General features: G+C 47.3%; 1 protein-coding gene across 1 annotated transcript in view; it reads left to right on the forward strand.

Moving 5' to 3' along the window:
• LOC144680645 (regulating synaptic membrane exocytosis protein 1-like) overlaps nucleotides 1–27,506 on the forward strand; it is a 704,348-nt gene that overhangs the window by 164,185 nt on the left and 512,657 nt on the right. Inside the window, exon 10 of the mRNA XM_078541863.1 lies at nucleotides 25,276–25,447. Coding sequence (XP_078397989.1) covers nucleotides 25,276–25,447 — 172 coding nt within the window. The remainder of the gene's footprint in view (nucleotides 1–25,275; nucleotides 25,448–27,506) is intronic.

Genomic DNA, 27,506 nt, shown 5'->3' on the forward strand with positions numbered 1-27,506 from the left:
CTATCCTCCTCATTCCCCAGCTGGTGTAAAGAATCCTCCTCACAGCTGGATTGAGAGGATCCTTTAGTCCAGCTGTTGGATTGAGAGGATCCTCTAGTGCACTTGTGGGATGGGCAGGATCCTTTAGTCTTGCTGTTGGATGTGGAGGATCCTTTATTCGATCTTTTGGATGGGGAGGATCCTTTATTCCAGCTGTTGAATGGGGAGGATCCTTTAGTCCAGCTATGGGATGGGGAGGATCTTTTAGTCCAGCTATGGGATGAGGAAGACCCTTTAGTACAGCTGTGGGATGAGGAGGATCCTTTAGTCCAACTGTGGGGTCTGGAGGATCCTTCATTCCAGCTGTTGAATGGTGGGGATCCTTTCCTCTAGCTGTGGGAGGGGAGGATCCTTTCATCCATCTGTGGGATGAGGAGAATCATTTAGTCCAGCTGTGGGATGGGGAGTATCCTTTATTCCAGCTGTTGAATGGGATAGGGAGGATCCATTGGTCCAGTTGTGATTGGGAGGATTCTTTTCTCCGGCTGATGGATTGAAGGATCCTTTAGTCCAGCTGTGGGATGGTGAGGACCATTTTGTCCAGCTGTGGGATAGTGAGGATCCTTTAGTCCAGCTGTGGGTTGGGGAGAATCCTTTAGTTCAGTTGTTGGAGTTAGAGGATCCTTTAGTGCACCTGTGGGATGGGGAGGATCCTTTCGTCCAGCTGTGGGATGGTGAGGATCATTTTGTCCAGCTGTGGAATGGGGAGGATCATTTATTCCAGATGTGGGATGGGGAGGATCCTTTAGTCCTACCGTTGGATGAGGTGGACATTTTATTCCAGCTTTTGGATGGGGAGGATCCTTTAGTCTAGTTGTGGGATGAGGAGGATCCTTTATTCCAGCTGTTGGATGGGGAGGATCCTTTATTCCAGCTGTTGGATGGGGAGGATCATTTTGTCCAGCTGTTGGGTTCAGAGGATCATTTAGTCTAGCTGAGGGAAGGGGAGGATCCTTTGTCCATCTGTGGGATTAGGAGGATCTTTCAGTCCAGCTGAGGAATGGGGAGGATTTCTATCGTCCAGGTGTGGGATGGGGAGGATCCTTTAGTCCAGCTGGGGGATGGGAAGGACCCTTTAGTCCAGCTGTGGCTTTGGGAGGATCCTTTGTTCCAGTTATTGAATGGTGGGGATCCTTTCCTCCAGCTGTGGGAGGGAAGGATCCTTTCGTCCATCTGTGGGGTGAGGAGGATCCTTTAGTCCAGCTATGGGATGGGGAGGATCCTTTAGTCGAGCTGTGGGACGAGGGGGATCCTTTAACCCAGCTGTGGGATTGGGACGATCCATTACTCCAGCTTTAGGATGGGTAGAATCCTTTTGTCCAGCTGTGGGATGAGGAGAATCCTTTAGTCCAGCTGTGGAATGTGAAGGATCCTTTTGTCCAGTGGTTGGATTCAGAGGACGCTTTAGTCTAGCTGTGGGATGGGGAGGATCCTTTGTCCAGCTGTGAGATGGGGAGGATCCTTTCGTGCAGTGGTTGGATTCAGAGGACGCTTTAGTCTAGCTGTGGGATGGTGAGGATCCTTTGTCCATCTGTGGAATTAAGAGGATCGTTTAGTCCAGCTGTGGGATGGTGAAGATTTATTTCGTCCAGCTGGGGGATGAGGAGGATAGTTTTGTCCAGCTGCTGGATTGAGAGGATCCTTTAGTCCAGGTGTGGGATAGGGAGGATCCTTTAGTCCAGCTGTGAGATGGTGAGGATCATTTCGTCCAGCTGTGGGATAAGGAGGATCCTATATTCCAGCTGTTGGATGGGGAGGATCATTTTGTCCAGCTGTTGGATTCAGAGGATTGTTTAGTCTAGCTAAGGGAAGGGGAGGATGCTTTGTCCATCTGTGGGATTAGGAGGATCTTTCAGTCCAGCTGAGGAATGGGGAGGATTTCTATCGTCCAGCTGTGGGATGAGGAGGATCCTTTCGTCCAGCTGAGGGATGGGGAGGGTCCTTTAGTCCAGCTGTGGGATGGGAAAGACCCTTTCATCCAGCTGTGGCATTGGGAAGATCCTTTTTTCCAGTTATTGAATAGTGGGGATCCTTTCCACCAGCTGTGGGAGGGGAGGATCCTTTCCTCCATCTGTGGGATGAGGAGGATCCTTTAGTCCAGCTATGGGATGGGGAGGATCCTTTAGTCGAGCTGTGGGATGAGGGGGATCCTTTAACCCAGCTGTGGGATTGGGACAATCCATTACTCCAGCTTAAGGATGGGGAGGATCCTTTTGTCCAGCTGTAGGGTGGGGAGGATTCTTTAGTCCAGCTGTTCGATTGAGATGATCCTTTAGTGCAGCTGTGGGATGAGGAGGAACCTTTCGTCCATCTGTGGGATTAAGAGGATCGTTTAGTTCAGCTGTGGGATGGGGAAGATTTCTTTCGTCCAGCTGGGGGATGAGGAGGATCCTTTACACCAGCTGGGGGATGAGGAGGATCCTTTACACCAGCTGGGGAATGAGGAGGATAGTTTTGTCCAGCTGCTGGATTGAGAGGATCCTTTAGTCCAGCTGTGGGATAGGGAGGATGCTTTAGTCCACCTGTGGGATGGTGAGGATCATTTCGTCCAGCTGTGGGACAAGGAGGATCCTTTATTCCAGCTGTTGGATGGGGATGAACCTTTATTCCAGCTGTGAGATAAGGAGGATCCGTTGGTCCAGTTATGATTGGGAGGATTCTTTTCTTCGGTTGATAGATTGATGGATCCTTTAATCCAGCTGTGGGAAGGTGAGGACCATTTCGTCCAGCTGCGGGATGGGCAGAATCCTTTAGTCCAGCTGTTGGATTCAGAGGATCCTCTAGTGCACTTGTGGGATCGGGAGGATCCTTTAGTCCTGCTGTTGGATGTGGAGGATCCTTTATTCCAGCTTTTGGATGGGGAGGATCCTTTATTCCAGCTGTTGAATGGGGAGGATCCTTTAGTACAGCTGTTGAATGGGGAGGACCCTTTAGTCCAGCTGTGGGATGAGGAGGATCCTTTAGTCCAGCTGTGTGAGGGGAGGATCCTTTATTCCAGCTGTTGAATGGGGAGGATCCTTTCATCCAGCTGAGGGATGAGGAGAATCCTTTAGTCCAGCTGTGGGATGGGGAGTATCCTTTATTCCAGCTGTTGAATGGGGAGGATCATGTTGTCCAGCGGCTGGATTCAGATGATTCTTTAGTCCAGCTGTGGGATGAGGAGGATCCTTTCATCCAGCTGCCAAATGGGGAGGATCATTAAGTTCAGCTGTGGGATAAGCAGGATCCTTTCGTCAGCTGAGGGATGGGGAGGATCATTTCGTCCAGCCATGGGATAAGGAGGATCCTTTATTCCAGCTGTGGATGGGGATGAACCTTTATTCCAGCTGTGCGATAGGGAGGATCCTTTAGTCCAGCTGTGGGATGGTGAGGAACATTTTGTCCAGCTGTGGGATGGGCAGAATCCTTTAGTCCAGCTGTTGGATTGAGAGGATCCTTTAGTGCACTTGTGGGATGGGGAGGATCCTTTCGTCCAGCTGTGGGACGGTGAGGATTATTTTGTCAAGCTGTGGAAGGGGGAGGATCATTTATTCCAGCTGTGGGATGGGGAGTTACCTTTAGTCCTGCTGTTGGATGGGGAGGATCCTTTATTCCACCTTTTGGATGGGGAGGATCCTTTATTCCAGCTGTTGAATGGGGAGGATCCTTTAGTCCAGCTATGGGATGTGGAGGATCCTTTAGTCCAGCTGTGGGATGAGGAGGACCCTTTAGTCCAGCTGTGGGATGAGGAAGATCCTTTAGTCCAGCTGTGGGATGGGGACAATCCTGTATTCCAGCTGTTGAATGGGGAGGATCCTTTATTCCAGCTGTTGGATGGGGAGGATCCTTTATTCCAGCTGTTGGATGGGGAGGATCATTTTGTCTAGCAGCTGGATTCAGATGATTCTTTAGTCCAGCTGTGCGATAAGGAGGATCCTTTGATCCAGCTGCGGAATGGGTGGGATCATTTAGTCCAGCTGTGGGATGAGGAGGATCCTTTCGTCCAGCTTTAGGATGGGGAGGATCCTTTTGTCCAGCTGTGGGATGGGAATGACCCTTTAGTCCAGCTGTGGCATTGGGAGGATCCAGTTATTGAATGGTGGGGAACCTTTCCTCCAGCTGTGGGAGGGGAGGATCCTTTCGTTCATCTGTGGGATGAGGAGGATCCTTTCGTTCATCTGTGGGATGGGGAGGATCCTTAGTCCAGCTGTGGAATGTGGAGGATCCTTTAGTCCAGTTGTGGAATGTGGAGGATCCTTTTGTCCAGCTATGGGATTGGGAGCATTCTTTACTCCAGCTGTGGGATGAGGAGGATCCTTTAGTCCAGCTGTGGGATGAGGAGGATCCTTTAGTCCAGCTGTAGGTTGGGGAGGATTCTTTAGTCCAGCGGTTCGATTGAGAAGATGCTTTAGTGCAGCTGTGGGATGAGGAGGATCCTTTCGTGCAGCTGAGGGATGGGGAGGATCCTTTAGTTCAGCTGTGGGATGGGAAGGACCCTTTAGTCCTGCTGTTGGATGGGGAGAATCCTTTATTCCAGCTGTTGGATGGGTGGATCATTTTGTCCAGCTGTGGGATGGGGAGGATCATTTTGTCCAGCTGTTGGATTCCGAAGATCCCTTAGACTAGCTGTCGGATGGGGAGGATCCTTTCATCCAGCTGGGGAATGGGGAGGACCCTTCAGTCCAGCTGTGGGATGGGAAGGATCCTTTAGTCCAGCTGTGGCATTGGGAGGATCCTTTAGTCCAGTTGTTGAATGGTGGGGATCCTTTCCTCCAACTGTAGAATGGGGAGGATCCTTTAGTCCGTCTGTGGGATGAGGAGGATCCTATAGTCCAGCTGTGGGGTGAGGAGGATCTTTTAATCCAGCTGTGGGGAGGGGAGGATTCTTTAGTCCAACGATTGGATTGAAAGGATCCTTTCGTCCATCTGTGGGATGAGGAGGACCCTTTCGTCCAGTGGTTGGATTTAGAGAATCCTTTAGTCCAGCTGTCAGACTGAGAGGATCCTTTATTCCAGCTGTTGGTTGAAAGGATCCTTTAGTCCAGCTGTGGGATGTTGAGGATAATTTTGTCCAGCTGTGGTGTGGTGAGGATCCTTTAGTCCAGCTGTGGGTTGGGCAGGATCCTTTAGTCCCGCTGTTGGATGGGAAGGATCCTTTAGTGCAGTTGTGGGATGGGGAGGATCATTTTGTCCAGCTGTGGGGTGGTGAGGATCCTTTAGTCCTGCTGTGGCATGGGAAGGACCCTTTAGTCCAGCTGTGGCATTGGGAGGATCCTTTGTTCCAGTTGTTGAATGGTGGGGATTCTTTCCTCCAGCTGTGGGAGGGGAGGATCCTTTCGTCCATCTGTGGGATGAGGAGGATCCTTTAGTCCAGCTATGGGATGGGGAGGATCCTTTAGTCGAGCTGTGGGATGAGGGGTATCCTTTAACCCAGCTGTGGGATTGGGACGATCCATTACTCCAGCTTTAGGATGGGGAGGATCCTTTTGTCTAGCTGTGGGATAGGGAGAATCCTTTACACCAGCTGGGGGATGAGGAGGATAGTTTTTTCCAGCTGCTGGATTGAGAGGATCCTTTAGTCCAGTTGTGGGATAGGGAGGATCCATTATTCCAGCTGTTGGATGGGGAATGAACCTTTATTCCAGCTGTGGGATAGGGAGGATCCGTTGGTCCAGTTATGATTGGGAGGATTTTTATCTCCGGCTGAAGGATTGAAGGATCCTTTAGTCCAGCTGTGGGATGGTGAGGACTATTTTGTCCAGCTGGGGGATGGGGAGAATCCTTTAGTCCAGATGTTGGATTGAGAGGATCCTTTAGTGCACTTGTGGGATGGCGAGGATCCTTTCGTCCAGCTGTGGGATGGTGAGGATCATTTTGTCAAGCTGTGGAAGGGGGTGGATCATTTATTCCAGCTGTGGGATGGGGAGGATCCTTTAGTCCTGCTGTTGGATGGGGAGGATCCTTTATTCCAGCTGTTGAATGGGGAGGATCCTTTTGTCCAGCCATTGCATTGAAAGGAATCTTTAGTCCAGCTGTGGGATGTGGAGGATCCTTTAGTCCAGCGGTTGGATTGAGAGGATGCTTTAGTCCGGCTGTGGGATGAGGAGGATCTTTTCGTCCAGCTGTGGGGAGGGGAGGATCCTTTAGTCCAGCGATTGGATTGAAAGGATCCTTTCATCCATCTGTGGGATGAGGAGGATCCTTTCGTCCAGTGGTTGGATTTAGAGAATCCTTTAGTCCAGCTGTCAGACTGAGAGGATCCTTTATTCCAGCTGTTGGTTGAAAGGATCCTTTAGTCCAGCTGTGAGATGTTGAGGATCATTTTGTCCAGCTGTGGTGTGGTGAGGATCCTTTAGGCCAGCTGTGGGTTGGGCAGGATCCTTTTGTCCAGCTGTTGGATGGGTAGGATCCTTTTGTGGACTTGTGGGATGGGAAGGATCATTTTGTCCAGCTGTGGGGTGGTGAGGATCCTTTAGTCCAGCTGTGAGATGGGGAAGATCCTTTAGTCCGTGTGTGGGATGAGGAGGATCCTTTAGTCCAGCTGTGGGATGGTGAGGATCCTTTCGTCCAGTTGTGGGATGGAGAGTGTCCTTTATTCCAGCTGTTGGATGGGAGGATCCTTTATTCCAGCTGTGGGATGAGGAGGATCCTTTAGTCCGGCTGTGGGATGAGGAGGATCCTTTAGTCCAGCTGTGGGGTGGGGAGGATCCTTTAGTGCACTTGTGGGATGGGGAGGATCCTTTCATCCTGATGAGGGATGGGGAGAATCCTTTAGTCCAGCTGTGGGATGAGAAGGACCCTTTAATCCAGCTGTGGCATTTGGAGGATCCTTTAGTCCAGTTGTTGAATGGTGGGGATCCTTTCCTCCAGCTGTGGGATGGGGAGGATCCTTTCGTCCAGTTGTGGGATGAGGAGGATCTTTTAGTCCGGCTGAGGGATGGGGAAGATTTATTTCGTCCAGTTGTTAGATGAGGAGGATCCTTTAGTCCAGCTGTGGGATGGGGAGGATCCTTTAGTCCAGCTGTAGGTTGGGGAGGATTCTTTAGTCCAGCGGTTCGATTGAGAAGATGCTTTAGTGCAGCTGTGGGATGAGGAGGATCCTTTCGTGCAGCTGAGGGATGGGGAGGATCCTTTAGTTCAGCTGTGGGATGGGAAGGACCCTTTAGTCCTGCTGTTGGATGGGGAGAATCCTTTATTCCAGCTGTTGGATGGGTGGATCATTTTGTCCAGCTGTGGGATGGGGAGGATCATTTTGTCCAGCTGTTGGATTCCGAAGATCCCTTAGACTAGCTGTCGGATGGGGAGGATCCTTTCATCCAGCTGGGGAATGGGGAGGACCCTTCAGTCCAGCTGTGGGATGGGAAGGATCCTTTAGTCCAGCTGTGGCATTGGGAGGATCCTTTAGTCCAGTTGTTGAATGGTGGGGATCCTTTCCTCCAACTGTAGAATGGGGAGGATCCTTTAGTCCGTCTGTGGGATGAGGAGGATCCTATAGTCCAGCTGTGGGATGGGGAGGATCCTTTCGTCCAGTTGTGGGATGGGGAGTGTCCTTTATTCTAGCTGTTGGATGGGAGGATTCTTTACTGCACTTGTGAGATGGGGAGGATTCTTTAGTCCAGCTAAGGGATGGGGAGGATCCTTTAGTCTTGCTGTGGGATGGGGAGGATCCTTTGGTCCAGCTGTGGGATGGGGAGGATCCTTTAGTCTAGCTGTGGGATGGGGAGGATCCTTTTGTCCAGCTGAGAGATGGGGAGGATCCTTTAGTCGAGCTGTGGGATGGGAAGGACCCTTTAGTCCAGCTGTGGCATTGGGAGGATCCTTTAGTCCAGTTGTTGAATGTTGGGGATCCTTTCCTCCAGCTGTGGGATGTGGAGGATCCTTTCGTCCAGTTGTGGGATGAGGAGGATCTTTTAGTCCGGTTTAGGGATGGGGAAGATTTATTTCGTCCAGCTGTTAGATGAGGAGGATCCGTTAGTCCAGCTGTGGGATGGGGAGGATCCTTTCGTCCTGTTGTGGGATTGAGAGTGTTCCTTATTCCAGCTGTGGGATGGGGAGGATCCTTTAGTCCGTCTGTGGGATGAGGAGGATTCTTTAGTCCAGCTGTGGGATGGGGAGAATCCTTTAGTCCAGCTGTGGGATGGGGAGGATCCTTTAGTCCAGCTGTTGGATGGGGAGGATACTTTAGTCCAGCTGTGGGCTGGGGAAGATCCTTTCGTCCAGCGGCTTGATTGAGAGGATCCTTTAGTCCGGCTGTGGGATGAGGAAGATCCTTTAGTCCAGTTGTGTGGTGGGGAGGGTCCTTTAGTCCAGCGATTGGATTGAGAGGATCCTTTAGTCCGGCTATGGGATGAGGAGGATCCTTTAGTCCAGCTGTGGGGTGGGAAGGATACCTTAGTCCAGCGATTGGATTGAGAGGATCTTTTAGTCTGTCTGTGGGGTGGTGAGGATACTTTAGTCCAGCTGTTGGATGGGGAGGATCCATTCGTCTAGCTGAGGGATGGTGAGGATCCTTTACTCCAGCTGTGGGATGGGAAGGACCCTTTTGTCCAGCTGTGGCATTGGGAGGATCCTTTAGTCCAGTTGTTGAATGGTGGGGATCCTTTCCTCCAGCTGTGGAATGGGGAGGATCCTTTAGTCCGTCTGTGGGATGAGGAGGATCCTTTAGTCCAGCTGTGGGATGGGAAGGACCCTTTAGTCCAGCTGTGGCATTGGGAGGATCCTTTAATCCAGTTGTTGAATGGTGGGGATCCTTTAATCCAGCTGTGGGATGGGGAGGATCCTTTAGTCCAGCTGTGGGATGGGGAGGATCCTTTAGTCCAGCTGTGGAATGGGGAAGATCCATTCGTCCAGCGGCTTGATTGAGATGATCCTTTAGTCCAGTTGTTGAATGGTGGGGATCCTTTCCTCCAGCTGTGGGTTGGGGAGGATCCTTTAGTCCGTCTGTGGGATGAGGAGGATCCTTTAGTCAGCTGTGGGATGGGGGGGGATCCTTTAATCCAGCTGTGGGATGGGGAGGATCCTTTAGTCCAGCTGTGGGATGGGGAGGAACCTTTAGTCCAGCTGTGGAATGGGGAAGATCCTTTCGTCCAGAGGCTTGATTGAGATGAACCCTTAGTCCAGCTGTGGAGTGGGGAGGATCCTTTAGTCCAGCGATTGGATTGAGAGGATCCTTTACTCCGGCTGTGGGATGAGGAGGATCCTTTAGTCCAGCTGTGGAGTGGGGAGGATCCTTTAGTCCAGCGATTGGATTGAGAGGATCCTTTACTCCGGCTGTGGGATGAGGAGGATCCTTTAGTCCAGCTGTGGGGTGGGGAGGATCCTTTAGTCCAGCGATTGGATTGAGAGGATCCTTTAGTCTGTCAGTGGGGTGGTGAGGATCCTTTAGTCCAGTGATTGGATTGGGAGGATCCTTTAGCCTGTTTGTGGGGTGGTGAGGATCCTTTAGTCCAGATGTTGGATGGGGAGGATCGTTTACTGCACTTGTGAGATGGGAGGATCCTTTCGTCCAGCTGTGGGATGGGGAGGGTCCCTTATTCCAGCTGTCGGATGGGGGGGATCCTGAGGTCCAGCTGTGGTATGGGGAGGATCCTTTATTCCATCTGTTGGATGTGGAGGATCCTTTATTCCAGCTGTTGCATCGGGAGGATCATTTTGTCCAGCTGTGTGATGGGGAGGGTTCTTTCGTCCAGCTGAGGGATGAGGAGGATCCTTTAGTCCATCTGTGGGATGGGAAGGACCCTTTAGTCCAGCTGTGGCATTGGGAGGTTCCTTTATTCCATCTGTTGGATGTGGAGGATCCTTTCGTCCAGCTGTGGGATGGGGAGGGTCCTTTATTCCATCTGTTGGATGTGGAGGATTCTTTATTCCAGCTGTTGGATCGGGAGGATCATTTTGTCCAGCTGAGGAATGGGGAGGATCCTTTCGACCAGCGGCTAGATTCAGATGATCCTTTCGTCCAGCTGTGGGATGAGGAGGATCCTTTTGTCGAGCTGTGGAATGGGGAGGTTACTTTAGTCCAGCTGTGGGATGAGGAGGATCCTTTCTTCCAGCTGAGGGCTGGGGAAAATCCTTTAGTGCAGCTGTGGGATGGGGAGGAACCTTTAGTCCAGCTTTGGGATGGAGAGGTTCCTTTATTCCAACTGTTGAATGGGGAGGTTCCTTTCCTCTAGCTGTGGGAGGGGAGGATCCTTTCATCCATCTGTGGGATGAGGAGGATCCTTTCATCCATCTGTGGGATGAGGAGGATCCTTTAGTCCGGCTATGGGATGGGGAGGATCCTTTAGTCCGGCTATGGGATGGGGAGGATCCTTTAGTCCACCTGTGGGATGAGTAGAATCCTTTAGTCCAGCTGTGGGATGGGGAGTATTCTTTATTCCAGCTGTTGAATGGGGAGCATCCTTTCGTCCAGCGGCTGGATTCAGATGATCCTTTAGTCCAGCTGTGAGATGAGGAGGATACTTTAGTCCAGTTGTTGAATGGGGAGGAACCTTTGTTCCGGTTATTGAATGGTGGGGAACCTTTCCTCCAGCTGTGGGAGGGGAGGATCCTTTCGTCCATCTGTGGGATGAGGAGGATCATTTAATCCAGCTATAGGATGGGGAGGATCCTTTGGTCCAGCTGTGGGATGGAGAGGATCCTTTATCCCAGCTGTGGGATTGGGACGATCCATTACTGCAGCTTTAGGATGGGGAGGATCCTTTACTCCAGCTGTGGGATGAGGAGGATCCTTTATCCCAGCTGTGGGATTGGGATGATCCATTACTGCAGCTTTAGGATGGGGAGGATCCTTTAGTCCAGATGTGGGATGAGGAGGATCCTTTTATCCAGCTGTGGAGTGTGGAGGATCCATTTGTCTAGCTCTGGGATGGGGATGGTCTGTTAGTCCAGCTGTGTGATGAGGAGGATCCTTCAGTCCAGCTGTTGGGCTGTGAGGATCCTTTAGTCCAGCTGTGGGATCGGGAGGATCCTTTGTTTTAACTGTAGGATGGGGAGGATCCTTCAGTCCAGCGGTTGGATGGTGACTTCAGACAGTTCGGATTTAATTAATCTGGATAGTTATCCACGAATTATTCGACAGAACAGAACCTAGGCTACTTCCTGGGAACTATTCAACTGAAACCCACCCTCCCCTCATTCACAAAATGACCCACTCCACCCAACTACCCAACAACTGGATCTGTCTGGCCCCCATCATTTGACTACCCATTCCTTCACCTGACTACATCTGACCCAACTCCACCACCGGATTCTCCCACCCTCCCTGACGCCGCAACACCCCAGCACCGACACCACACCCCACCCGACACCAGCTCCCCCGACACCTCCCCCACCCAACAACACCCTCGCACACCAACACCACCGCCACCCCGACAAACCCCCCCGACACCCCCCCACACTGACACCAGCCCCCCCGACACACCCCCACTGGACACCACCCACCCCAACACCATGCCCCCCAACACCACCCACCCGACACCCCCCCAACACCATGCCCCCCAACACCATCCCCCCAACACCACCGCCCCCCCACCCCGACACTATCCCCCCCCGACACCACCCCCCCACGCGGACACCACCCACCCCCCGACACACCCCCTGGCACCACTTCCCACAACACTACCGAACCCCCCCAAAAGCCACCGCCCCACACAACAACACCACCCCCCCGACACCACTGCTCCCCCGACACCACTGCCCCCCAACACTGCCCCCCCCAACACCACCCCCCCAACACCACTGCCCCCCCAACACCACCACCCCCTCAACACCACCACCCCCTCAACACCACCCCCCAACACCACCACCACCTCCAACATCACCCGCCCAACACCACCACCCCCTCAACACCACCCCCCCAACACCACCACCACCCCAACACCAGCCCCCCAACACCACCGCCCCCCAACACCACCGCCCCCCAACACCACCGCCCCCCAAAACCACCATCCCCCCCAACACCACCATTCCCCCAACACCACCCCCCAACACCACCCCCCAACACCACCACCCTCCCAACTCCACCACCCCCCCAACACCAACACCACCGTTCCCCCCAACACCACCACCCAACACCTCCACCGCCCCCCGACACCACCGCCCCCCCCAACACAACCGCCCAACACCACCGCCCCCCCCAACACAACTGCCCAACACCACCACCCTCTCCAACACCACCACCCTCTCCATCACCACCCCTCCAACACCACCCCCCCCAACACCACCGCCCCCCGACACCACTCCCCACCGAACACCACTGCCCCCACCCACCCCCCCCCCCCCCAGGCTCCACACCCCCAACACCACCACCCTTCCGACTCCACCCCCCCAACACCACCGGTCCCCCCACCCCGACACCCCCCCCCCCCCCCCCCCCCAACACCACCGCCCCCCCGACACCCACCCCCCCCAACACCACCACTCCCCCACCACCGACACCACCCCCCCAACACCACTGCCCCCCCGACACCCACCCCCGCGACACCACCCCTCTTGACCAATCCTGAGTAGTCCCTTAGTCCCTGACCTGACATCTCCTCCCAACCCCCACTGACCCAAGTTCCCACCCTACCCACCTGCCTCCATGCCCATACCCAACTTCCACCCTGTCACCCTATCCCTTCACCCACCTGCCCCCCTTACTCAGTAGCTTCTCAAAGAATCTTTTGGACATTGAAATGCTTTACTTACAGAAATCGACAGATCGTGCAGGAAACAGAGGGTGTGGATTCTCTCTGCTTCTCCCTCTGAGGTTTCCTGCACTGACTACAGGATCCTTCATTGGAAGATTGTCCTGAAATATCAGAGTTTGCTCAGTATTCATTTTTTTGTTTGATTAGGATCAGCAGTAAGGGTAATAACGGAAGATGTGTTTAAAACCTGGATCTACATGTTTGTAGGATGTGGGATTGTTCAGGCTTTAGACCCATACCATGAAAAGGCTGCAACTGGTGGGCACCTTTCTGTTGCTTCTCTCATTTGTATGAATTTGCATGAAGTAAATGATGGGTTGGCTTGTTCACACCAGTTTTGGAAATAGCCTCTTGTCCATTATACTGGTGCAAAATTGCCCTCCAGTTAAATATGGGGAAGACTGAAGCCATTGTTTTCGGCCACACTCCAAACTCTGTTCCCTAATGTCCAACTCCGTCCCTCTCCTTGGCAATAGTCTGAGATTAAACCAGTCTGTTCACAACGTTGTCACACTCGACCCTGCAAAGATCTTCTGACCTCATACTCGTGCTATCACTAAAATCTCCAATTTCCACTTCTATAACACTACCTAACTTCTCCCCTGTCTCATTCCTGTCTTCATTGTAGGCTTGGCAATTGCTATGCATTCTTTGCTGGTCTCCCACATTCAACCCTTTGTAAACTTGATGCCATCTAACACTCTGCTGCCCATGACTTAACTTACACCAAGGGTGGATTTTTACAGCCCTGTTCCAGAGGGGGCAGGGCCGTAAAATGCAGCAACACGTTCAAATGTCCATTGACTTCGGTGGGACCATAAAATCCCACCAGCAGAAGGTGCTGTAAAATTCTACCCTAAGTCCCATAGGGAATGGTATTGCCCCTGAGCTCGCTGACCCATCTCGTCCAAGATATTTGTGCTCCTGTAAATCTGGCCTCTTGTGGGATTGGGATCAAATTTGCAAATTTCATTGGCATCTAAGGAGTGCACAATACTGGGTAATCTTGCTTCACAAAGGATTATGTAGGATATACGGTGCAGAAACAGTCCATACTGGTCTTTATGTTAATTCCAATAATTGTGTGCTGAGGAAGAATGAGTCTGAAGCTCGCCTGAACCTTGAAACTCGTTTATTTCCAAAACAGCAAAGTAAAGTCACAAACTCTCCCAGTTCCTCCCAGACACACAGAGTGAGCTGGTTTATATACTCTTTCGATGATTCCCTAATCTTTCCCCAATTGGGAACAGATATGCTTAATTGCCAACTTAAAGCATGTATTCTATTGCAGCACAATTTCTACATTAACAGTTTTTGATCCACTCTGGCCTCCTTCCGTCTTTCCTCATCTAAATCTATCACCATAACCCTCTATTCCCTTCTCCCTCATAGTCTAGTTTCCTTTAGGGCTTTAAATTAAATTGAGGGTGGGGCTGGGGGGGGGGAAGGTTCTGGAGCGAGGATATGTATGCTTACTAAGCAAAAGGATATGGCAGCATTGCAGGGCAGCTATTTAGGTAATGATACCCAGAGTGTGACAGGAAGGAACAGAGTGTACAAACATAAAAAAGTAGCAGCAAATCGGGTCAAAGGGAAAAAATGTGGTAAAAAGGCTATATTAACGGATCTTCACTTAAATGCACGTCGTATTCGGAACAAAATAAATGAATTAACAGCACAAATAGAGGTTAATGGGTATGATGTTATAGCCATTAGGGAGACATGGTTACAAGGAGATCAAAGCTGGGAATTGAATATTCAGAGGTATGAGACTTTTCAAAAGGACAGGCAGGAAGGAAAGGGTGGTGGGGTAGCTTTGTTAGTACAAGATGGAATAAGTACAATAGCAAGAAAAGATCTTGGATCGGAAGATGCAGAATCCACATGGGTGGAGGTAAGAAATAACAAGGGGAAGAAGACACTGGTGGGAGTAGTCTATAGGCCCCCTAACAGTAGTTATACTGTAGGACAGAGAATAAATCAAGAGATAATGAGGGCATGTAAAAAAGGCAGGACATTAATCATGGGTGACTTTAATCATCATGTAGATTAGGAAAATCAAACTGGCAGAGATAGCCATGAGCAAGAATTCATAGAGTGTATTTGGGACAGTTTCCTAGAACAAATGTTGTGGATCCAACCAGGAATTAGGCTATTTTGGAGCTGGTAATGTGTAATGAGGCAGGTTTAATAAATGATCTCAGAGTAAAAGACACCCTTAGGAAACAGTGTTCATAACATGGTTGAATTTAGCATTCAGTTTGAGTGAGAAATTTGGGTTGTAAACAACTGTGCTAAACTTAAAGGTGGGTCAAGCAAGATTTTTCCTTTTGAAATCCATGCTGCCTATCATTATTATATTTCTCATTTCTAGGTGTTCTTCAAGTCACTCCTTGAAGGATTCCATTGTTTTTCTGACCACTGATGCTAAACTGAACGGTCCGAAGTTCCCTCAACATGCTTTGTCCCCGTTCCGAAATATAGGAATTCCCAGTCCTTTGGCACTACACCTTTTTCTAAAGAATTATTAAATAGGTGTAGCAATAAATCTTTCATCTGTTGCCTGGATTTATAAAAAATATATGGATGCAGTTGATCTGGACCTGGGATTTTATTCTGTTTGTTATTTAATTTGCTCAGTATATCCCTTTTTTATTTTAATACATTTACATAATTGTTCATCAATCATTCAATTTCAGGTCTACATTCTCTACCAAGCAAAATAATTATTTCATATTTCTGTCATCTCTCTATCCTTTAATGATCCTATTCCCACCAGTGTCTTTCATTTTTATCTTTGCACTTGTAAAATATTTTACTATTTTGAAGTGTATTATATTATGATCACTATTGTCTAGATGTTCCCCTACTTTTACTTCTCACATCTGCTCTGTTTCATTCCTAATTACTAGATCCTATAGTGAATCTTCCCTTGTTGAACTTTTACATCTTAGATTAGAAATGAATCCTGTACTCTTTGTAAGAACTCCCTTACCTACCTCTTCTGTCCAATTAATATCAGGGCAGTTGAAATCTTCCATGATTATCATTCTGTGTTTAACTCAATTCCATAATTTGTCTGTATATTGCTTCCTCCATCTCCCTTCTACTATTTGGTGGTCTGTAGATGACACCAATTCATGTGACTGATCCTTTAATATCTTTTACCCCTATCATCAGGACTCTATTTTTGCCTTGCAACCCTAATAATGTTATCCCTAACAAGTGCAACCACTCCACCTCCCTGTTTTCCCTCTCTACCTTTTCTAAATATGTTATACCCTGCAATGTTTAATTTCCAGTCCAAATTTCTTCGCAGCCACGTCTCAATAATCCCTACTATGCCTGGTTTCTATGTCAATTTGCATGTGGCTAGGGAAATAATCCAGAGATTATTATCCTTGAGGCCCTGCTTTTTAATTTACAGTATAACTCCTGGTCCTCTTTCAGCATGAGTCTAAACCAGAGAGATTTGTGATAGGGATATCTCCTCCGCAACATGTTTGCTCGGGACAACCTCTCCATCCACAACTCCCATATTCTGCAGCCCAGACACACAACCAGCTCTGCCATATCATAGAAATGCCTTGTTTTATTCATTTAATTAATTAAAGCCTTCAATCATAGACAGGTCCAATGTTGTCACACAGTAAGGACCCCACCCCATGTATGTGGGCCTTGCCTGTCCTGATTTCCATCTTTGAATGCTAACAGTACAATTAGTGGAGTGGGAAAACCCAGGGTAAAACCACAAGAAAGGTTAAAAAAAGCTCCTGAGCTTTCCATTCTCTCTTCTTTCTGAGGTTTGTAATGGAAAATCTTGTTAATATACAACGTACATCTCAGGGCATAGAGCACAGAGAACAGATCATTTGGCCCTTTAAGTCCTCAGAATTATCTGAGCTGGTAACCATATGGTGTGTTTGGAAATGCAGGGAATGTAATGTACGTGGACTTTAGAAAAGCTTTTGCCAAGTTTGGAATGGGAGATTACAAGAGGAGATTAATGGGTATGGAATTTGCAGGAGGAGAACAAACTGGATTCAGAAATGGTTAGGAGAGAGTTGAGGCAGTTTTTCATTGTGGTTGGAAGCTAGGTTCAGTTCCTGGGCACTTCTGTTCCATGTATATGCCAATGATTTTTATACATACTTGGTGGAAGTGGTGTTGAAATTAGCAGATTATGTTAAATATGTAAAATCAAGGGAAAATAGAAGGGAGATTGATAAAATAGGGAATGCGCTTAAAGTAACAAATGGAAATCATTGACAGTAAGGTAGGTTTATATTTTGATTAAAAAAAACAATAGTTGTGTGCTAGGTTCTGTGCTGTGGAACAGAAGATGAATTTCACCTTGCACATTCTTTCTTTTCAAGTAGAATTCCAATCTCCTTTTGAACAGCTCGATCAAATCTGCCTCCACCACCCTTTCAGGAAGTTTGTTCCACACTCCAACCACCCTCTGGGTGAAAAAATATTTCCTCTCATCACTTTTACTCCTTTTGCCAATTATTTTGAATCTATGCCCTCCAGATGTTCTTGATGTTCTCTTGAATGGGAACAGTTTATCACTGTTTACCCTGTCCTTACCCCTCAGGGTCTTGAATCTTGTCCCGGAATCCACCATCAACATCCCTTGGCATGTCCTGTCCCACCGGCAGGACAGACCCAGCAGAGGTAGCGGCACAGTGGTATACAGTCAGGAGGAATGGCTCTGGACCCCATGAAGTCTCGTAGCATCAGGTCAAACATGGACAAGGAAACCTCCTGCAGATTATCATGTACCGTCCTCCCTCAGCTGATGAATCAGTGCTCCTCCATGTTGAACACCACTTGGAGGAAGCACTGAGGGTGGCAAAGGCGCAGAATGTACTGTGGGTGGTTAACTTCAATGTCCATCACCAAGAGTGGCTTAGTAGCACCATTACTGACTGAGCTGGCCGAGTCCTAAATGACATAGCTGCTGGACTGGGTCTGCAGCAGATGGCGAGGGAACCAATAAGAGAGAAAAACATACTTGACCTCATCCTTACCAACCTGCCTGCCGCAGATGTATCTGCCAATGACAGTATCAGTAGGAATGACCACCGCACAGTTGTTGTGGAGATGAAGCCCTGTCTTCACATTGAGGATACCCTCCATTGTGTTGTGTGGCACTACCACCGTGCTAAATGGGATAGGTTTTGAACAGATCTGGCAACTCAAGATTGGCTATCTATGAGGCGCTGTGGGCCATCAGCAGCAGCAGAATTGTACTCGAACACAATCTGTAACTTCATAGCCCAGCATATTCCTGAATCCACCATCACCATCAAGCCAGGGGATCAACCCTGGTTCAATGAAGAGTGAGGGAGGGCATGCCAGGAGCAGCACCAGCCATGCCTAAAAATGAGGTGTCAATCTGGTGAAGCTGTAACAAAGGACTACTTGCATGTCAACCAACATTAGCAGCAAGTGATAAGTGATCCCTCAACCAATGGATCAGATCTAAGCTCTGCAACCCTACCACATCCAGCCGTGAATGGTGGTGGACAATTAACCAACTCACTGGAGAAGGAGGCTCCACAAATACCCCATCCTCAATGATGGGGGAGCCCAACACATCAGTGCAAAAGATAAGGCTGAAGAATTTGCTACAATCTTCAGCCAGAAGTGCTGAGTGGATGATCCATCTCAGCCTCCTCCTGAGGCCCCCAGCATCTCAGATGCCAGTCTTCAGCCAATTCGATTCACTCCATGTGATATCAAAAAAGGGCTGAAGGCACTGGATACTGCAAAGGCTGTGGGTACTGACAATATTCCAGCAATAGCACTGAAGACTTGTGCTCCAGAACTTGCTGCGCCCCTAGCCAAGCTGTTCCAGTACAGCTACAACACTGGCATCTACCCACTATGTGGAAAATTGTCCAGATACGACCTGTACATAAAAAGCAGGACAAATGCAACCCAGCCAACTACCGCCCCATCAGTCTACTCTCCATCATCAGTACAGTAACGGAAAGGGTCATCAACAGTGCTGTCAAGCGGCACTTGCTTAGCAATAACCTGCTCACTAACACTCAGCTTGGGTTCTGCCAGTGCCACTCAGCTCCTGACCTCATTACAGCCTTGGTTCAAACATGGACAAAAGAGCTGAACCCCAAGGTGAGGTGAGAGTGACTGCCCTTGACATCAAGACCACATTTGACCGAGTGTGGCATCAAGGAGCCCTAGCAAAACTGGAGTCAGTGGGAATCAGGGGGAAAACTCTCCACTGGTTGGAGTCATACCAAGCACAAAGGAAGATGGTTGTGGTTGTTGGAGGTCAGTCATCTCAGATCCAGGACATCACTGCAGGAGTTACTCAGGATAGTATCTTAGGCCCAACCATCTTCAGCTGCTTCATCAAAGACCTTCCTTCCATCAAAAGGTCAGAAGTAGGATGTTCGCTGATGATTGCATAATGTTCAGCATCATTCACGACTCCTCAGATACTGAAGCAGTCTATATCCAAATGCAGGAAGTCCTGGACAATATCCAGGCTGGGGCAAGTAACATTCGCACCACACAAGTGTCAGGCAATGACCATCTCCAACAAGAGAGAACTGAACCATCGCCCCATGACGGTCAATGACATTACCATCACTGAATCCCCCAATATCAACATCCTGGGGATTACCATTGACCAGAACCTGAACTGGACGAGCCATATAAATACTGTGGCTAGAAGAGCAGGTCAGAGGCTAGGAATCATGCGTTGAGTAACTCACCTCCTGACTCTCCAAAGCCTGTCCACCATCTACAAGGCACAAGTCAGGAGTGTGATAGAATACTCTGCACTTGCCTGGATGAGTGCAGCTCCCACAACACTCAAGAAGCTTGACACCGTCCAGGACAAAGCAGTCTGCTTGATTGGCACCACATCCACAAACATTCACTCCCACCACCTACCGACACACAGTAGCAGCAGTGTGTACAATCTACAAGATGCACAGCAGGAATTCACCAAGGCTCCTTAGACAGCACCTTCTAAACCCACGACCACTACCATCTGGAAGGACAAGGGCAGCAGATAGATGGAAACACCACCACCTGGATGTTCCTCTCCAAGTCACTCACCATCCTGACTTAGAAATATGTCGGCCGTTCCTTCACTGTCGCTGGGTCAAAATCCTGGAACTCCCTCCGTAACAGCACTGTGGGTGTACCTACACCGCTCCAGCAGTTCAAGAAGGCAGATCACCACCACCTTCTCAAGGGCAATTAGGGATGGGCAATAAATGCTAGCCAGCGATGTCCACATCCCGTGAATGAATAAAAAAAATCTCTATTAAGTCTCCTCTCAGCCTTCTTTTCTCCAAGGAAAAGAGTCCCAACCTTTCCAATCTATCCTCAAAGATATCCTCTTCATCCCGGGGATCATTCTTGTGAATCTCCTCTGTACTCTCTCCAGTGCCTTCACATCCTTTCTCAAGTATGGCGCCCAGAGCTGGATGCAGACTCCTTTTTGAACAGGGGTGTAGCTTTCGCAATTCTCCAGTTTCTTATACAAGTTCAACATGACCTCCTTACTCTTGTACTCAATGCCCCTGTTAATAAAGATTGAGATACGATTTGCTTTATTAACTGCTCTCTCAACATGCCCTGCCATCTTCAATGACTTTTGTACATATACACCGAGGTCCCTCTGTTCCTGCATCTCATTTAGAGGCTGCCCCTTTATTTTATACTGTCCCTCCATATCTTTCCTGTTGAAACGAATCACCTCACACTTCTCTGCCATTTGTCATCCCAATCCACCAACATGTTTATGTCCTTTTGAAGCTCAGGACTATCCCCATCACAGTTGATAACATTTCCAATCTTCGTATCATCTGCAAATTTTGAAATCCTGCCCTGCACACCACAGCCTAGGTCATTAATATATTTCAGAAGAGCAAGGATCCCAACACTGACCCCTGGTGAACTCCACTACAAACCTTCCTCCAACCTGAAAAACAACCATTAACCACTACTCTCTGTTTCCTGTCACTTAGCCAATATCTTATCCAAGTGCCTACTTCCCCTTTTATTCCATGAGCTAGAATTTTGCACACAAGGCTATTGTGTGGCACTGTATCAAATGTCTTTTGAAAATCCATATACACCACATCAACAGCATTGTTCTTAACAACCTTTTCTGTTACCTCCTCAAAAACTCCAGCAAGTTAGTTGAACATGATTTTCCCTTAATGAATCCATGCTGGCTTTCCTTAATTATCCTGCACTTGTCTAGGTGACGATTGATTTTGTCCCGAACTATAGTTTTCAGAAGTTTCCCTACCACTGAGGTCAAACTGACTGGTCTGTAGTTACCGGCTTTATCCTTTCACCCCTTTTTGAACAGGGGTGTAGCATTCGCAATTCTTCAGCCCTCTGGCACCTCCCCTGTGTCTAAGGAAGACTGAAAGATTATCACGAGTGCCTGTGCAATTTCCACTCTCACTTCCCTCAGTATAATCATGTTATGAGGGGAATAGATAGAGTGGACAGGATAAAATTGTTTCCCTTGGTGGAGAATTCTAGAACCAGGGGACATAGATTCAAGATAAGTGGCAGAAGGTGTAGGGGGGACATGAGGAAGAACTTTTTTACGCACAGGGTAGTGGATGTCTGGAATTCACCGTCCAAATTGGTGGTAGAGGCAGAAACTCTAAACTCTTTTAAAAAGTACCTGGATCTGCACCTTAAGTGCTGTAAGCTGCAGGGCTATGGGCCGGATGCAGGAAGATGGGATTAGAAAGGCCACCTGGGTGTCCGCGGGCTGGCATGGACAAGATGGGCTGAATGGCCTCCTTCTGTGCTGTAACTTTTCTATGGTTCTATTGTACCCTTGGATGCATCTCATCCGGTCCTGGTACCTTATCTACTTTAAGTAAAGATAGCCTTTCTAAAACCTCCTCCTCCTTAATTGTAAATTCTTCTTGTGTACCGGTTAGCTCCTCCCTCACCTCGGCCTGGGTAGCATCTTCTTCCTTTGAAAAGCCAGATGCAAAGTACTCATTTAATACCTCTGCTATTTCTCCAGCCTCCACGTGCAAGTCCCCTTTTTTGTCCCTGATCGGCCCCACTCCTTCTTTACCACCCTTTTATTATTTACATGCTTACAGAAGACATTGGGATTCTCTTTTATGTTCACTGCCAGCCTCCTTTCATACTCTCTCCTTGCTTTTCTTATTAGTTTCTTCACTTCCCCTCTAGTCCTTCTATATTCAGCCTGATTCTCTATTGCGTTTTCTACCTGACATCTGTTGTACACAGACTTCTTCCTTTTCAGCTTTGCTTCTATTTCTCTCATCATCCAGGGTGCTCTGGGTTTGTGTATCCAACCTTTCCCCTTCAAGGGAATATACCTTGACATTGCCTGCAATACTTTTTCAATGAAGGTAGCCCATTGTTCAGCCACTGTCTTTTCTGCCAACATTTGATTCCCACTCACTCTACTCAGATGCATTCTCATCCCATCGAAGTTGTCTTTCCCCCAATTAATTACCCCTGCTCTGGACTGTTTCTTGTCCTTTTCCATGGCCAACCTAAACCTGATGATACAATGGTCACTGTCCTCTAATTACTCTCCCACTGATATTTGATCCACTTGGGCCAACTCATTCCCAGGCACCAGGCCCAACAGTGTATGTCCTCTGGACCAGAAAAATACTGCTGCAGAAAATTATCTTGAACACATTCCAGGAAGTCTCGCCCCTCTTGTCCCTTTGCACTATTCCTATTCCAGTCTATATCTGGATAATTGAAGTCCCCATTATAATTAGTCTATAATTCTTACAAATTTTATTCTCTACATCCTCTCCACTAGTTGGTAGAGGTAGAGGTTCAAAGGCAGCACCTCAGGTTAATATGGCCAGGAAAATACGCTAATGGAATTCTAGATTTTATTACAACAGGTTTACAGATTTAAAGTAATTTGCAAAAGAAGCACGAGTGATATGAGAAAAATCTTTTACATGCAGGGAGTGAATAACGTCTGGAATGCACTGTCTGAGAGTGTGGAGGAAGGATGTGCAGGGTTACGGAGAGAAGGCAGGAGGATGTTGCTAAGGGAATTGCTCATTCGGAGAGCTGGTGCAGACACAATGGGCCAAATGGCCTCCTTCCAACACTGTAAAAATTCTGTGATTCTGTGAGGTATAGAATATAAAAGCCAAGCGGTAGCGATGAGCTGATATGCAATCCCAATGAGAATTTAGTTAGAGAACCGTGTGCAATATTAGGCATCACACACTTTAGGAAGGATGTGAATGCATTGGAGAGAGTGCAGAGAAGATTCCCAAAAATGGTTCCAGAAATGAGGAACTTCAGTTATGAAAATAGATTGGAGAAGTTGGGACTGTTTTCCTTGGAGAAGAGAAGGCTGAGAGGAGACTTGATAGAGGTATTCAAAATCATGAGGGGCCCGGACAGAGTAGGTAGGGAGAAATTGTTTCCGCTTGTGTAAGGATTGAGAATGAGAGGGCACAGATTTAAGGTAATTGACAAAAGAAGCAAAAGTGATATGAGAAAAAACTTTTTCACACAGAGATGTGTTAAGATCTGGAATGCGTCGCCTGAAAGCGTGGTGGAGGCAGATTCAATTGAAGCATTCAAAAGAGAATTAGACTATTATCTGAAAAGGAAGAATGTGCAGGGTTACAGGAAGAAGGCGGGAGAATGGCACTAAGTGAATTACTCATTCGGAGAGCTGGTGCAGACATAATCGGCTGAATGGCCTCCTTCTGCACTGTAACAATTCCGTGATTCTGTGCTATGGACAGGATATGGCACAATGTAGATTCACTCAGACACATCCTGGTATGAGGAAATATAAATATAAAGAAGACTTGCAAAGTTAAGTTTTTATTTCATTTGAACAACCAAGAGAGGTGACATGATTATGTGCTCAAAATTATAAAAGTTTGGATAAAAACAAAAAGCTAAAAGCTACTGCGGATGCTGGAAATCCAAAACAAAACAAAAACAGAATTACCTGGAAAAACTCAGCAAGTCTGGCAGCATCGGCGGAGAAGAAATCAGTCAACGTTTCGAGCCTTCATGGCCCTTCGGCAGAACTGCGGCAGTTCTGCCGAAGGGCCATGAAGGCTCGAAACGTTGACTGATTTCTTCTCCGCCGATGCTGCCAGACTTGCTGAGTTTTTCCAGGTAATTCTGTTTTTGTTTTGTTATAAAAGTTTGGAGCTTGTTAGACTGAAGCAGGCTGCTTCCAGTGGTTGAAGAGGCAAGTATGAGAGACCATAGGTACAAGAAGTAAGCAAGAAGTTTAGAAGAGAGTGCAGGAGAAGCTTCTTTGCAGAGTTTTGAAGCTGTAGAATTCACTTCCAGGGTTACTTGTCAAGACCATTGTTCCCTGTAAGCTGCACGCATGCACAGTCACACAGAAACCCAGAAAATACAGGGCAGGCTGCTCACAAGTTGTCCACTTTAAGATTTCACACGAAAAAAAATGAAAGGTGCTAGCTGTGGGAATGAACCGGCTGTCACAATGAACAAAATTTAGAAGGTACCTTAACTGAGGCAAAAATATGAACATTGAACTTGAGGTTGGATAGGTGGATCAAAGCAAAGGGAATTTGGGAACAAAGTGAATGTCATTAGTACTTTTAGCTCATGTGAAAAATAAACGCCACCAAGGATTGATTGGGCCAGGTGGGCTGTTTCTGTGCATTTCTATGCAGAAGTCTGTTTTGACATTTTTCTCTATGTGAGACACCTACTTTCAACCTACTATTCTGCTTGCTTCTCATACACTTTAAAATTCTTGTTTCTCACTATTTAATTTCCTTTTAAAATAATATATAGACTTTGCTTCAAACACAGTTAGTTGTAGAGGATTCCACCATCTATATGTGTATTATATGAATAATTTCTTTCTACTGAGCCCTTTAATTCTCTCTGGAAGTAACATTGGGCTTTCTTGCTCACCAGTAGAGATAAGCACAACCTTGTTTTTATGATAACCTGTTGTAATCTGGAATCCTTAGTGTAAGTTGGAGTGTCTTACCTACCTATCATCATCTGGGGGTACAGGCATTTCTAAAGTTTAGGTTCCATTCATTTATATATATCTCGTTGTTAATACTTAACAGACCTTCACATTTTGACTCAGTATTTACCCGACAAAGAGGCAGCAGTGCTGAAACTGCAGGCCCATAACATTTTAACAGGAAGAAGTAGTAAATAAGGTGAATGAGGGCTGAATTGTCAGTTCATGGTGGTGGAGGGCAGCTGGGTGGTTGAATGTAAATCACTTAAATGGATAAAAATGGTTTCAATCTCCCACCCAAAATACAGAAACACTCTTTCATTTTGGAAACCTTCATGACAACATTTTGCAAATTCAGACCAGTTCCTATATTTACAAAATAGTGTGTTTACTTTGCTACAGAATTATTTATTTGATACACTATAAAAATAAGTAAATGTAAAGCAGTCTGTTGTTTTGATTATTGGTTACTCAGTGGAGGTGAAAACTAAGACTGTTCATAAAAGGAAGTCAACTGGAATGTGAAATAATTGAACTGTATATTTTAATGGTCAGTGACAAGAGTAAACGGAGGACCAAAACAGTCAAGAGAAGCTTAGAGCCAAAATGGAACCAAACATTTGTCTATTCTCATGTACATCGGAGAGACTTTCGAGAACGGATGTTAGAAATCACGCTGTGGGATCAACCTCGAGTACAAGAAGAAGAAAGTGAATTTCTTGGAGAGGTAAAAAATACACCTTAACATGTTACGATTTCTACTATAAAAATAATCCAAGCATCAGTCAGGCATTTAGATAAATGTCTGACTGGAGAACATTGAATAGAAATTAGTATCCAGCTTCATAATATTTACATGGCATGGTCTTCATCCAGGCATTGGGAATCAGGGCATTGGAGGTGTCCCTCAGAGCTCTTTACCTAGGCTTACAGCAAGAATAAATTAGAGATACTTCTATGACATTTCTTGTGCTAAGGTGTCCGAGTCTTTTCATGAGGAGATATTATTGTCCACAAAGTAGGTGCGGGTCCTCGGAGATTTACCATTGGTTTTTGAACAACTTCTATTTACAGCTGCTTGTATGTGAACATTGAGGATCAATGTCAGATTATCTAATATAAGCATAACTATCCTCAGCCTTTTAAAGAAATTCAACTTGGACACATAGGCCTGGATTTTCATTCCCAAGGTGAGTGTGCCGAGTTGGGAAATCTCCCGGCTTGCTGCACCCACCTTGGGCGGGATCTTCATTCCTGGAGGGCATGCGTGGGATGGAGTCGGGACTGCCTCTCCCCCCGGACACAGGTTGGAGATGGCAACAGGGGCTTCTGAGTGCTAAGAAGGGCTGATTAAAAGGCTCACTCAGTTCTCTGGGGCTTCATCCCATTTGTTTTCTTTGACATTAGGCCTTCTAGGTCTCACCCCTCACATGCCTTCACCTCCCACCCACTCCCCATGCCCATACATGCCAACTCACGTGAATCCATGTCCCCCAACCACCCCCATGGCACTTTATAGCCCCTATGCCAACTTACTGCCAACTCAAGCCCCCCCACCATCCTTTTCTGTTACAACCTCCATGCCAACTAACCCATTGTCTGCCACGGGCAGACTTCAGGAGCCATGCTGAGATGAAATGAAACAAAGTTCTAAATATCTATTATAGATTTCACAATACAAAAAAACTCTCATTTATGAAAGTTCCATTCAATACATTAAAATCCCCTCAATTATTTAGTCCCTTATAAAAACAAACATTTGTATTCACAACCCCATATCAAAGACAGTTAATCCTTGAATAACTTCTTTGAGCTGTCAATAAAACAGTGAACTTACAACTCTCCACTGTGTTAATGATAGGTTTTAGAAAGCTGTCAAGCATTGATAATTCTATAATAAGAGCACTTAGGTTTTTGTCAACAAACAGCAATTGAAACCGCTAGAACAGATTTTTATTTACTCTCTCAGATAGAGACTGGCATTTTTTTATTTTTAAAGGACAGGGGTTTTAAATAACTTGACAGTTTGGCAGTTTTGTGTACCTTTTCTGCCCTTCAAGAACATTTACGTCTACTCAAAAAAGTTATAACTTCCACACTGCGGGATAAGTCCTTGCTCCAGCAAAAATAGGGTCTATTTGAACTCAGCACTGAGCTCAGCTAACCCTGCTGAGTTCGACTTTCCCTCACGTGGAAGTCACTTACAGCCCCTAGTCTCCTTCTCTTGTTAGAATGCCAGATATGGTGGCGGGATTTCTGGGCCTGGAGTTTGTCCACCATTTTGGATGTGCCACAGGCTCTGTATGACTCTGCAGAAATTTAGGCCATAAAGTCCACTCCTGGCCTGGCTGTGTATTTTTTAAACCTGATAGTTACACTGCTGCTGTTCTATTATAGTTTGAGCTCCAGGTGTTACTCAGGGTGTCAGAACAAATTCCTGGTCAAAGAGCTGAGGACACACGCCCTAATAATATGATATACATTAGTAATGTATTTGATAGCGTTCCCCATCACCTGGTGATGATTATATAATATATATATATCTTATATATATAAATTATTTATATACAAACACACACTCAAGATGATGATCGAGTTCAGAGTGAGACTTCAGAAGCTCCCTCCACAAAGCCACATTATGATTGTTAAATTAAAATTGAATTGAGAACATTGATTTAGTAATTTATGATAGGAAATGATGACACAAAAACCTGATGATGGCTGGTAGATAAGGAAAAGTAAAGGAAGGCTATATTTATATAGCTTCTGAACATCTCAAAGTGTTT

The sequence above is a fragment of the Cetorhinus maximus genome, chromosome 5, assembly GCF_964194155.1.
Source record: "Cetorhinus maximus chromosome 5, sCetMax3.hap1.1, whole genome shotgun sequence".
Taxonomy (NCBI): domain Eukaryota; kingdom Metazoa; phylum Chordata; class Chondrichthyes; order Lamniformes; family Cetorhinidae; genus Cetorhinus; species Cetorhinus maximus.